Genomic DNA, 13,558 nt, shown 5'->3' on the forward strand with positions numbered 1-13,558 from the left:
AGCTCCATTACTCGCTGCAGATCCTGAGGGTTCCCCTCGGTGCGGGTGGCCTCCTTCTATTCCAAGGGGAAAAGTTTATGGCCCCGTGTCGGAAACGTGGGGCAGTTTACCTTGCCCTGGGGGCCACAATTTCTTTGCATTTCCTGTAGCCTGGGAAATTTGCTGCCTGAGCTCAGCGGTGGCCCAGGATTTTTGCATTTCACAGAGCTCGATCTCCGAGCTCTACTCCTCTGGGGTAACCTGGGGAGTCTAGGACGGGGGTGGAAAGAGGGAGGGAGGAGGAACTAACTAACTAAGGAAGGGGAACTTGTAATCGCTTGCAGTGGGACAATGCCGACTTTTGAACCTCTAACCACTAAGCAAACAAACCTTGTGCTCTTGCTCCACTATCCAAACACGATTTATTGACAGGCGTTTCACAGCAACGCATAGCAACGGCTGCGGCCAGAGCAGCAGAGAACCCCCGAGGCCCTGCCCTGGGATCAACGGCGTGGGCGGGGCCCAACCTGGGGAGGTCCTCACCACAGCCTGGCGCCCCAGGGACTGGCAGGTTGGGCTGTATTGCCCTGTGGCCTTGCACTGCCAGCCCAGGAGTGCCAGACTGGGGACTTTGGGCAGCGTCTTTCCTTTCTATAACGTTTTCTTCCCTAACACACGTGGCCTAAGATTGGGCAAGGTATCATAATTAAAAAGTGGATATTTTCCGCAAGAGTATTCCTTCAACATGTTTTGCATGAATGCACATGTACAATCTATATCAAAATGCTTGCCGTCTCAGAGAGAAAGGAAGAGAATTTGGAACTCAGATTTTTTTTTTAAAAAAAAGAATATTTTAAATAGTTTTTACATGTAATTGGAAAAAATATTTTTAAAGGGAAGTATTCCTTTACAACAAGCTCAACCAACACGGCATCTAGACTGCTAAAAACTTCATTTTCAACAGAGAAGCCCCATGAAAAAACCATCTCCTGGACAAAGGGAGCCGGTTTGAGCAGGCATATCCTAATGTTACCTAAAATCTAGAAGCTATTTTACAGACCACCCAGTCCCACTACCTTATTTTACAAATGAGAAACTGAGACCCAGAGAGGTTAAGTAATTTGCCTCGTGTCACGTAGCCACTGAAGGTCTGTGACAGGATTCGAACCAAAGGCTATCTCATTCCAAGTGCTTCATTCAATTCATACTGCACCATAAACCCCGCTGGGGTTTGTGGCGCGCACAGGCAACCTTTCCTTCAGAATTGGCAAAGGAACAAGAATCTACTCTATCCCTGGAACTTCTACGACATTTCAAGCTTTTGCTTTGTTTGTTTTGCTTTTGTATTTCTTCGAGTCCATTCTGCAAAAAAAGTGGGGGATACCAACCGTTCCCTGGGTCTCCGATAGATCGCAGTCCAGGAGGCAGATTGCAACCAGAAAGGAATTAGGTGCGCTTCCCCTCGACAGCTAACCTCTAACTAGCCAGGCGCCCTCTCCCTCCGCCCCAGGGACTATCAGAATATGCAGCACAGAAGATTGCAGATTAGGGGCTAGAAATTCATCCAGACGGGAATGCGGTTCCCAGTCTCCCCGCCCTGGAAGTGAAGTGCTGGGTTGTTGCTACCGGCCGCTACAGGCACCCTCTGACGGCCCTTCACCCAAATCTGGAACCTGTCTCAGCAAAGGACTCAACTTCTCCAGCAGCGGAAAAAACTGGAGTTAGAAGTCTTTCCGATGCATAACTTTTAATTCATCGGAGAGAAGGAGGAAAGAAACATAAAAGGAATGAGATGGAAAAGAGGGAAAGCTTTAGACCTTTGAATCTACCAGTAAGACTGGTGACGACGATTTGTGGGAAACTTTACGTATTTAGCAGGATAAAGATGAAAATTTGCATTTCAGTCGATGTTTTTCTTTCAGATAACTGGTTTGTGAGAGACCTGCTGGGAAGAGACGCGGGTGGTGGCCGATAAAAGGACCTGCCGAGTGGAGTGTGCAGTTTGGCTAAGCATGAGGTCGGCCCAGGCTGGGTCGCTTTCCTCGGGCAGGGGTGGCTCCAGATAGCTCCAAAGATCTGGGACAGAGAAACTGATAATTCAAAAGCATTTTGCCCCAAGACTCAGAGTTAGAAACAAATTCCGGAGGGGGAGGGGGAACAGCTCTGCATGGCAGTGAGGGCACAAGATTTGCTCCCTAAAGCTGACCCTCTAGGAAAGTGTGAGGCCAGTCATTTAATCCCCCTGATTCTTCCAGCTTTCGCTCATGACTGAAGTGAAGATGTTTAATTTTTTTTTAAAGATAACTCCAGATAAAATCTTGGGCAGATAAATAGGGAGTCTGAAATCTGGCAAGCTAATTTATCTCCCTGTTTTTCTTTTTTTTTTTTTCTTTTTTTTTTAGAAAATATTCAAATGTGTTTCAGTGGTTTTGCCCTTTCTCCACCCCCTACCCTTTCCCCCATTCCCTTCTACCACATCACTTCCCTTCCCCCTCCTCAATTCAGAATAATTTTAAAATATCGTGGTGGGGTTCCTGTGTCTAAAAGAGCAATAGCAACAAAGAAATCTCTAGGCCAGCCTCAAGTTTGTGAAAACGACAGGAAACTCAGGTTGGCTCTGGCATTTATGACACCGAACATACATTCAGCCCGGAGAGGTTAGGGTGACAGACTTTCTAAACAATGCCCAATTCTCCAGGCTGTGTTTTCTCCCAAGGTATGGATCCTAGAGTACCTCCTGACAACTGTCCCCTCCCTGTTTTGCTTTAGGGAGAGAATAAGGAGGAAGGATACACCAATCACTTTGGGTTCAGCTGCCTCTAAGGTACAGTTTTCTGTCTTTCTCTGCTCTGATTTCTAAGTCCAAACCTTCTGATCCAGGACAAATGGGCCTCCTTGTCCTTGGAGGGAGTGAGAAGTTCCGAATGGCACCAAACACTTTCTGTCCACTGGATCTGCTCAGCTTCCCGTTGGGGGTGAAGCCTTTAGATTTTGGAAGCTGGGGGTGCTAAGGAGCAGAGAAAAAAGGCCAAAAGCAGTGTCTCTTGAGCTTTGCCAGCACCATGGAGTCCTGGTGCCCAGTGTTTGCTTCTCCAGAATGGAAGGAGTCATGAAAAGTCAGATATCAGAGGCTAACTTCTATGAAATTCCCCATTCCACTTATTCTGGGTCCCTTTTTCACCTGGGAGAACAGATAGGTGGGTTTTACAATGGGGATAGTACTGATCTCCAAATTAGGGCAGAAGTCAGTCCTCCCCAGTACTCCTTCCCACACCCAACCTGGAATCACTCCAGTCTTGTGGCTGTCTCAGCAAATGTGGGTCATTGTGTAATGGTGGGGGCCAACACCCCTCCAGCAGGCCCCAGAACTCCAGGGACAGATCCTGGTGCTGAGCCTTGCAGGGAGGCTACTGGACTTAGTGGCTCTGGGCCACTTCTCAAAGCACCAGGCTGGGCTTGTGACTGAGGTGGTGGCGGCTGCTGCTGCTGTTGCAGCTGTAATTTCTTCTTATTAATTTTTCTTTCTTTGGCTCTTCGGTTTTGAAACCAGATTTTAACCTAAAAATTGGGAAGGGAGGAGGGAAGAGAAAAGGGAAGGTCAATGTAAGAATGAAAGAACCACAACAGGTCTCTACCATGCACATCTCAGTGCCTAAAGTGAAGTAAGATTGTGGAACTCCAAATTTACCCTTAGAAGATTTTTCCATTCCCAACAGTTTCCTTGAAACCTAATTGAGTCATAATTAGAAGGGCTTCTCTTCCTCTTTCAGACTCTTCTCATGTTTCCCTGTCTTTCTACCAAAGCAAACTTTCTAAAAATTTTCACAGAATTGATTCAAAACTGGGAAAGGCATAAGGCTCATGCCTACCAAAGGACCAAGCCAGGCTCTGAATAAATTTTAAAAGGTAATTTTAGGCCCCTCAAGGAAAAGTAAGCTACATACTGCTTGCTTCCTAGAACTGGAAATCTTATGGAATGTGGGCTTGAGATTCCAAATGTGACCTTTTTGTGACCAAATAAAGCCAACTTTCTGGTATTTGACTACATATAGGGTGTTTAAGTCTCAGTCTTTTACTAGACTATAAGCATCTGGAAGGCAAGAGCTATGTCTTGAACTTCTTTGTAATTTTCTATCTGTGTCTAATACAATGCTGAGTGTATGTAGATGTGTATGTATATATGTACGTATGTATATATAAACATATGTGAATATATATACATAGACATATATAGGTATTATACACATACATACATGCAGTATGCTCTCAATAAATTCTGGGTTGAATTCCTAATCAGATTGAGAACCTTTCTCTTCACATTCTCCTTCACATACAAAAACATGGGATCAATACAAAAGAAAAGGAAGGTGGGGGTAGGGAGGGGTGGAGTAAGAAATACAAAGGCCAGAAAGAAACTTTGATCTTCTACCCCTTCCTATCTTGCCAGTCCCACTTAGTTCCTTGGGAGCATCCAGAACTTGACTTTCTTACCCTACCTCGGTCTCAGAACTGCACCATCACTTCCACTAGGAGAAGTGGACCCACCTGTCTCTCAGATAGTCCCAGTGTAGCAGCCAGCTCCGCTTTCCGCCGGATGGTGATATACCGGCTATAGTGAAATTCTTTCTCCAGCTCCAGCCGCTGGTGGTCAGTGTACACGACTCGGTATTTGTCTTTTGTCCTGGTTTTAACTGCAAAGGAAGGAGAAGTCAGGATAGGAAAACTAGGCCAGAGCCCATCAGTCAAAGTATAATGACAAATCTCTTTAACCAGGAGTCCATTTCTCTTCCTCAACCGATGCGTGGGGCCGCTTCGATAAACCAGCTTAGCAGAATCTGACAAAAGTGGCAGGAGAAGGCCTAAGGAGATCTAGTCTACAGGAGAGCTAAACCAACTCTCAAGAGGTGAATTTTTTTTTTAATCAAAAAAAGTGAAGTTAAACAAAAACTATTTATATACAAAGAAAAAAATAGTTCCACCCTCTCTGGGGGTGGAGGAGGAGGAAGAACAAAGGGAGCTATTTCTCCCAACTGAAACCCAGTTAATGTCCATATTTTCACTAAGAAAAGACAAAACAAAACATGAGGTAAACAAATTTTAGGAAATGTCGCAATTAACAACTCCACTGTAGAATTCAGGAAAAGAGCTCTTTGAGGTCCGGTGAAACTGGGATTGTTAGGCGATCCAGTCCCCACTGGACAACCACTGCGGCTGGTTTTGCTTTTATTGAAGTTGCCTACTTTAATAAACGGGAGGCTGATGAATGTAGGAAGCCCCTTCGTGTGCCTTCCTCCAGGTAACACCCTTACAACTGACCCCTACCAGCCAGAAAACATTCTAATGCTCTAATATTGTTTGATTTTCCAGAACTGAATAAACCCAGATATCCTGATATAAGAACCCCCAATGGGATATTTTTACCCTGCAGCAGACAGATTTTTGGTCTGCCTTATCTTCCCTATCCTCTTCTTTCTTTCTGCTGCAAACCCATTTATCCCTGCAAGGTGATCTGGGCTTATTGGCCTGAGTCAATATATATAATCTCAGAATGATTGTTTTCCTTAAGGGCCATGACAAATAGAGAAGATGATGATACTGAAGTAGTTGTCCCAAACCAGCCCTTTCTCGATTTCTGCCTTATCCCTTTGGTAGATGTCATCTGTCCCACTTGCCCTACTTCTCAAGACTTTTCTCCCAGATCCATTCCTTGAGAAACAGGTTCGGTAGCTCTAGCTGTCCAGTCCCAGAGGAAGATCTAAGCGGTCCCCAGGATCTGCCTGTAGGTGTTTAATGGCCTGGAGGCTGACTTTGTTCAGGTAAAAACCCTTTGCAAAGCACAACAAAAGCTTCCTGGGAAGATACAGGATTGATCAGAGGGAGCTCCTCCGGCTTCTGAAAGGGGAACACCAGCACAAACAATGCAGAACAAGGCGATCTTATCAAAGAAAAGCCCTTTCAATGCCTTAATAACAACTGCATTCTGTTTGAATTACCACTACTGAACAAATGGCGGCGGGAGCTTTCATCCCCCACCCCCTCCGTGCATATTAACATAAACACGGGTTCTGGAGGCTGCATGTGAATAGAGACTACACCATCCACCCGCACCTTCAGAAAGGAGGAAAACAGGACTCGGGAACCCCGAGAAACCGCAGAGCTGGGAGCATGCCCATTTGCTTTGACAGCTAGAAGAACCAATTCCCTCCCCGGGAGCCTGTGTGGTTGACTACTCCGGGAACTAAGGGCCTTCCCCTTTAGAGACTGAGTTCCAGGTCAGGGAAAGCAGCGGTGCCCCCAACCCTTTCTTCTCACTTCTCCCAATTCTCCCCTCCCTTCACAGAAAGCCCATATTCAGGACAGCCCTACACTCCCTGAGAACCAGGGTGGGAAGATTTGGAGGAGGGAAGGTCGAGAGGGTGAGATGGACATGTCAGAATTCATTATTGACTGCGAAAAGTCACCACCCTTTTTCCGGACCGTAAAAGGGACAATGGCAGGGCTGAGAAGGTGTATATCAAAGCAAAGCCGGCAACCAGCCCCCTCCCCCGCGCTTTGACAGATGAAGCTCAGCAGATGAGTGGGTCACTGGACTTGCAGGCTAGAGGCTCCGGAGACATTAACATCACAAGGGAGGCAAGGCGCCAGGCGGTGTCCTTGCCACCTCAACGCGGGACATCACAGTGTTCTCCTCCAGTGACCCTGGGCAATCCCAGCTCCTGTGGTTTCCTTTCTGCACCCCTACCCCCACCTCCAGTCAATCTCCCCAGGATACACAAGGAGATGGCCTTCAACTCCTTAAAGTCACGTCTCAGTCAAGTTTTGGCAAAGGTCTTCTCACTTAGGGGATTCCAAAAAACGTGGTCAAATAGGAGCCGTGGTGCTTCCAGAGAGGCAATTATTCTGGGCTTTGGGTGCCCGCTTACACCCAAAGGACTTACATTTCTCAACTAGTCTTTCCATTCTAGGATTTGAGGGAAGTGTTTTGTTCGTTGAGGTATGTGTCCAATGACTCAGAAACCAATGCCCAGCGACGGCTACCAATGATTTATATGGCAGTAATTGGTTATAAAAATCTAAGTGGCTGCCACTCTGATTATAGGTGAGAAGAGGAAGAGAAATGGGCCTCCGAAGAAAATATTTAAGGAAAAGTCACTAAGCTTCCTCCTACACTCTTATCGCGCTTCCCCTCCCAAAGCCCGTACACAGGAACCTCCACAGAACAAACTCTGGAGAAAGGAGTAATTGGCAATGGTTTCTTCTGCCCTGTCAACACCCCAACTGCGGTCTTTCTTTCTTGAGGAGTGAAAGCCTCTTCACTCCAACCTCAGAGCTTCCCCTTCCCCCACCAGCACCTCAGAACAAAGGTTCAAAGAACAGGACAAGCAGAATCCTTCCCCCTCCTCCCCTTACTCCTCTGGACCTTACCCAAGCCAGGGCGGGGCTCTCAGTTTTCAACTACAGAGCAGAGTCCCCCTACTTCCCTCACACACGAGAGGTTTCACTCCTAGCCTTGAACCACATAGAGAAACAAGGCCCAGTATTCACCAACCCGCCACCCGCCCCAACCGTAGTAGTACCAATCATTCTACATTCCCAGAAACTTGAGGAGGAACTAAAATTCAATTTGGAACCAGAGTGTTCAAATCCCAATTGTGCCATTTACTACTTGTGTGATCTCGGGCGAGTCTTATAACCAACCTCTCACGGTCCGAGTGACTGCAAGTGGCTGCAAACATGAGGCAATTAGATTAGAAGGCTTTTATGGTCGCTTCCAGCTTTAAATCTAGGATCCTATCACCATCCTGGTCTAGTTGCCGCACAGTTTGGGCGGACAAGGACTGAGAAGTCATCCTATGCCCAGACCTTGGGACCCCTAAGTTTTTTTCGTTTATTTTCTCAGTCTTTTATAAGGAGCCAGAAAACTAGAGAGAATTGTTTGGATTTACAGCTTTCTCTTAGATTTAGGGTCACACTCCAGGAAAATATGGTGGTGGAGGAGGGAAGGGGGGAAAGGATTAGGCGGCTAAGGAATCGAAAAAACAACAGTGGGAAACAGACCTTGGCCAATTCTATACTTAATCAAAACATTCAGAGTTCACCAATACTAGCTTTACCTGTAGACGCCAATACTCCTACTCCTGCTTTCCAACTCCGGAATGAGGGAGCCGAACGCAGTACTACCGAGTCAGGAAAAAAAGGCGTCATTTCCCTAGTCATTCTTTACTTTGGTCCCTGGATTTTTTCCGACCCGTTCTCGGCATGCAACAGGTAAATTTACTACACATAACTCCCTCCCGGTCTTGGTACTAGAAGACCCGGGATTCATTCCCAGTTTCCATTTCTCCCCCAAGTCTTGAGAGGTTTGAGATCTTACAGACACCCCTCAGCGCTCCAGCCTTACAGGCTCCTGGAGCTCTGTGGCGCACGTAATAGCCCCTGCAGCCGGACTTCCTGCGGGTTTTGCCCCCCTCTCCACTTTCAGAGATCCTGGTCCCCTAAGTCCCGCGCAGCTTGCAGCTTACCCTGGCCGCCCAGGGAGGGCTGCGTCGGTTTCCGCACCCACTCACACACGTTGCGCCGCTGGCCGCCAGGAGACAGCTGTTCTGCGGCAGCGGCCACGGGCGGCCCGGAGTTAAGTGTTTGCAGTAGCCCCGAGGCGCAGGAGGGTGCAGTGCCTGGATGGTGAGGGTGGTGGTGCGGGTGGTGATGTGAGTGGTAATCCGCAGGGCTGCTGTATCCCATAGCTGCGGCCGGGGAACCCCCATTGAGACCGTGCGCCACTGAATTGGCTGTAGCGGTGGCTCCCGGCGCGTAGCCATTCCAGTCCTCCCGGAGAGGAGCGCCGTAAGGAGACGGCCAAGAGGGGCCGGGGGACTGGGCGCTGTCCAAGTTTGCAGCTGCCACGTGGTATCCTCCGTAGTCCGAGTACTGTGGGGGGCTGACGAAGTTCTGCGGCGCCAAATTGAGCCCGCCAGGATGGCGCACGGAGCTGGGGTACATGCTCACGTCCTTATCCAATAGGTAGCTCACGTACATGGTGGCAGGAACTCCAGAGCAGATCTCACCATGCTGCCTGGGTGAGGATGCTGGAGGTTGGGAGTGGGGAGGGAAGGGAAGGGAAAAGGGAGTGGGGAAGGGAAAGGGTGGAGTAGGGGGGGGTGGTTGGTTGTGCCTGAGCCACGCTCAGCTCCTCCTTGAGTTTTTCCCCTGCGAAGTACGAGAAACTTGGCTGCAGAGACGGAGAAGTTCCTTCGACTAGCAAGTTGAGTTCCCGGGCACAAGCACTTACGTGATTAACGAGTGTTTACAAGACTCTATTAGTAATGGCACAGACACCAATGGCAGGAGACGTCGGGGCGCAGGGCGCATATAGCATTCTACCCCCCTAAACAAAATTTGCATTTGAAAAGATAAGGAGGGAGCTAGGGAGAGGGCAGTGACCAGATCACAGCTAAATATTCAAACCTTTATTGTTTAAGAGCTTCCTCCTTCCAACCTGGTGCACTTTAACCTCCAATCACAGGTTCAAAGAATTAAATCAAGAAGGTTGCAAAAGAGAGGGAGGGAGAGAGGGACATATCTTGGTGGGAGTCTGGGATCCAGGCTTGGAGGCTAAAGCGTTCCTGTTTATGCACCAAGGGTGGCGAATAGACTCTTTCTGCCCTTAAAAAACCTGGAGGTGGGGGTAGGGGAGGAGCATTTCTTTGATGATTTCTTTCCTATTCTCTTCTGAGAGTGGCCGAGGTATTCTGAGCAACTAAAGGTGACATACCAAGGGAGAATCTTTTCTTTGGAGCTAGCCTGTGCTTCTAGCAAAGGAGACATACGCCCGCAGAAACCTGTCACTACTAAATTATTTATTTTCCAGTTCAAGGAAATGACTCTCTGGTGGCACGAGATATATCATGGTGCTGGCTCTGGGCTACATCTCCTCTCCAAGTCGCGCTTGTGTGTGTAAGGTTCTCGTAGACTGAAACGTTTTTATTCTTTAGATCATTCAGGTTTCCGGTTTGAGATTTTTATATTGCTACAAAATCCCAAGAGAGTGTGATTTCTGTTATTAAAGAAAAAAAAAGAGGCAACTACCTTTTTAGTAGGATTGACTTTTTAAATATTTAAAAACCCTCCCTGATGTAAAATAAACATTTTCCCCAAGGGACCCTCTTCTCTCCATCCACTACTCCACTCCAAGTCCCTACCTGTGGAGAAATCTTCTCCGTGGCGTGGAGAACTGAAAATTGAAACGGAGATGATCCTTCTTGAACGTCCTTCTGTTGCCCGGAGTGCTGAACTGGTTAGCTAGGGTCATTGACTGGTCCTGAAAACAACCCAATGGGGACTAAATGGGGGACGAAAACTGCATGCATTTTGACTGTCAATTAGTATTCCTTGGAGATGATTTCGATTGATAGGCGCTGACTCCTATTAGAAACCCCTGGATAACATTAAAGAGAATCTTACTGCAGCCGCCTGCAGGGTTTCCAAACCACTCTGAAGAGGAGAGAATGGATGATGAAGCTAGATCTGGCCTGTTTATTTACTGATTTCACTAGAACTTTTCCTTTCTCCGAAGCTGAGAGTTCGTGCCTAGAAGCATTTGTACATTCTTATTTATTAGATCATCTCAGATAATAATTTTTTAAAAGCTTTAGTCTTTACCTTCTAAAATCCTGACCTAAACTTCATCTCATTTTGAGCTTCTTACAACTATCCTGCGGTGTAGGATGACGATATAGTCACATATTTTACAGACCAAATAACTGAGATTCAGAGCTTCTAGTCCAGGATCATATAGGGAGTTTCAGGGTGGAGCGAGGACTAGGAATCCGGGTCTTCTATCTTCTAGTCCAGGATTCTAGAGACTATCCCTCCTGGCTTAACATTAGTGCTCCTAGCCCTCATCTCATCTCACCTTTCCATTCAGACGGGAAGGAATAGTATTCCAAAAGTATTAAGAACTGTTCTCCTGTGGAAAACTCACCCATCTCAAAAATTTTGTCCCAACCAGTCCGGGCTACCACCAAGGAAAAATAAGCGGGTTGTCCGTGACCCCAACTATCCCAACTCATTCCCTGGTATGTGTGTCGAGAAAAATGCGGTCAGAAAATATTATTATGCTGCATTTTCGTCTTCCTATACAATCGAAGTCATTAAAAAGGAATCTTCGTACCGAAAGTTTCAATCGATTCTAAACACTCGTCAGAATGAAAGGTAATGGAATTAAGGGAAAACTGGAAGGTAAAGGGCACTGCTCCAGACCGGGAAGGGGATATGAGAAGATGGTGCATTTTGCAGACTTTTGATCTAACAAACACCTTTCTTTCTTTCTTTCCTTCTTTTTTTTTTTTTTTTTTTTTTTTTGACACAATCTATCTTTCTGTTGTTTGGGCCTCCCACCCATCCGCGCTGTCCACCCAGGGCCTGAGCAGAGGGCGGAGGGCTCTTCTTTGGAATCCAGGACATTCTTTGAAAACAATCATGTTTATTGGGGAAAGCCATTCCCCTTCACCCTGGAGTAGTCGCTTCCTGCGTTTTTATGGCCCCTTCGGCAGGCCGCTGTCTAATTGCTGGGGCTTCTCAGTCGGAGCTCAGGAGACTGGGGGCACTCCACTCCGGAAAGAGGGCTTTCTTCGCCCCATCCGAAACGAAGAACGAAAAGAGTGGGGAGGATGGGGGCAGGGAACCTAGCATTATACAGCTGCCGTGGGGATGTAGCGAAGGGTCACTCCACAGAAGTGAATCCTTAAGCAAAACGAACCTTTACAAAAACTATACACCGATCTGTTGGTCTGGAACTTATGTCTGTTTCAAGTAATCCCCTTGTGAAGAGAATGTCTCTCTGACAGCTCAGGATCTAAGGGTCAGGTGCTGAAAGGGCAGATGGGGAGAGAAGGGTGCTGGAGGAAGTCAATGATCTCTAAACAATCTAGTGTCCTTTTTCAATTAAGTCCGGTCTCAGAAGATAAGAAATGTCTTTCTTGTCCCTACTCCAAAATTTTTCTGGAAAACGTTTTCTCCGACAACGAACTGGGTCTCCAGAGAAAATTTTAGGGTCCTCAGGCTCTAAGACCCAAAAGATAGACTAGGGACGAAGGTAGAGAAGAAGCAGAAGGGTCACTGGGCAAGAAAGGTGAAATTTTTGTGGTTTTGTTTTTCAAATGAACCCTGACATTCCTGACTCCAATAGAAAGACTGGAGACTGGTTCTCTTTCCTGGATCCGTCACACTTTAGGTTCTCCGGGCTTACCGCCCCCGCCCCGACTTTTCCTTACCAGCAGGTGTTTTGGTAGACATAATGGAGGAGGCAACAATATACCAAACCTGAACTCACATCTTAGATGCAAGGACCCAAAAGGGGCAGCAAAATCACCCATTGGTTGTGAATCATTAGAAAAATCTATTTTTTCCAGAATCATGCCTTCTCTGATCACGATGGATGCTGCAATCTAAAGCTTCCTAGATAATTCCTGGGAATCTCCAAAATCTAAAGCTTCTTAGTCCTGGGATAGTTAATTCATGCTTTAACTGAGAGGAGTGACCTGGCTTCATCTGCTGTATTTTTGGTCTTTAAATTTCCTGTTCCACTTAGCCCAGTGTTCAACAAACTAATTTGGCCCCAAAACACTTTTGGCCTTGCAATACGTAGGTGGATGCCATAAATGCTGTGGGGGGTCGGGGGGGAGGAGGGGAGCGGGGAGGGTGGAGAAGTGAAAGGGAATAAGGTATGGAATGGGGGAGGAGGGCCCAGGAGACATATTAGTAGTGAAATTTTGGTCCAAAAAATATGAAATTAAACCTTTTTTCTCGTTAAAAAATGCTTCAGCTAACAAGTATCCTTAGGCAGCTAGGTGACTGAGTAGCTAGAGCACTGGGCCTGAAGTCCCAAACACCTGACCTAAGACACTAGCTCTGTGACACAGCCTCTTTTTGTCCTAATCCACTGGAAAAGGAAATGGCAAACCACTCCAGTATCTTTGCCAAGAAAATCCCATTAACTATACGGTTCATGATTTCACAGAGTAAGCATCCTTGATATACACATAATTTCATGTTTAGTATTTTTGAGGGGAAAACATTACAAGGCTTGCCAATACAACCTAGGGAATGCTACCTCTTACTAATTCAATCAACAGAACTCTATTTCCTTCCCCCTTTGTATAATTAAGAGTTTGAATGGAAGGGGATACCCCAAAGCGACTTAATCCCAAAGGAAAAGGGCACAGAGTTAAGTTGGGACCACGCTAATTTACAGAAGTCTGGAGGTGACTGAGGCTAAGAGGAGGCATTAGTTATGTTGGAGATGGTGGAGGGATTCAGGGTGGAGAGAAATGGGGGTACAGTTCTCCTTCCTAACAGAAGTGGTAGGGATGGGGATCCAGATAAAATGTTAATGATTGACATCTGTTTCTAAAGAGTTCAGTGGGGTTTTTTTAAGTGACTTCTGCTGGATCTTTCAAGTGCCCAAAAGACTTTTAGTCATATATCAAAAGTTATCCACTTTTGAGACTTTTGTTCTTCAAAGAATAGGCTGGAGATATTGGGGGGGGGGCACACAGTGGAAGGGGGAGGAAAGAGAATG

The 13,558-nt window shown here is 46.7% G+C and overlaps 1 protein-coding gene across 2 annotated transcripts; it reads right to left on the reverse strand.

The window, feature by feature from the left end:
- Positions 1-2,590: 2,590 nt before the first annotated feature.
- CDX2 (caudal type homeobox 2) lies at positions 2,591-9,455 on the reverse strand. 2 transcript variants are annotated; one of them, XM_072611806.1, is made up of 3 exons: positions 8,502-9,455; positions 4,525-4,670; positions 2,591-3,537 (listed from the first exon to the last, which is right to left on the reverse strand). In XM_072611806.1, exons 1-3 carry the CDS (start codon positions 9,013-9,015, stop codon positions 3,301-3,303), a joined length of 897 nt encoding a protein of 298 aa, XP_072467907.1. In that variant the 5' UTR covers positions 9,016-9,455; the 3' UTR covers positions 2,591-3,300. The 2 variants fall into 2 exon arrangements, with proteins under 2 accessions (XP_072467907.1, XP_072467908.1); XM_072611807.1 differs by having other exon boundaries at positions 3,335-3,539; positions 4,531-4,670.
- Positions 9,456-13,558: the final 4,103 nt, after the last annotated feature.

This window comes from Notamacropus eugenii, chromosome 5 (genome assembly GCF_028372415.1).
Source record: "Notamacropus eugenii isolate mMacEug1 chromosome 5, mMacEug1.pri_v2, whole genome shotgun sequence".
In the NCBI taxonomy this organism is placed as follows: Eukaryota; Metazoa; Chordata; class Mammalia; order Diprotodontia; family Macropodidae; genus Notamacropus; species Notamacropus eugenii.

What these genes read in the sequence shown, in the direction of transcription:
- CDX2 (XM_072611806.1), bottom strand. Translation starts at nt 9,015, where the DNA reads ATGTACGTGAGCTACCTATTGGATAAGGACGTGAGCATGTACCCCAGC. An exon ending in GCCCTCCCTGGGCGGCCAGG is followed by an intron (nt 4,671 to 8,501) that starts GTAAGCTGCAAG and finishes CTTCCTTTGCAG; the next exon opens with TTAAAACCAGGACAAAAGAC. An exon ending in TGGGACTATCTGAGAGACAG is followed by an intron (nt 3,538 to 4,524) that starts GTGGGTCCACTT and finishes CCCAATTTTTAG; the next exon opens with GTTAAAATCTGGTTTCAAAA.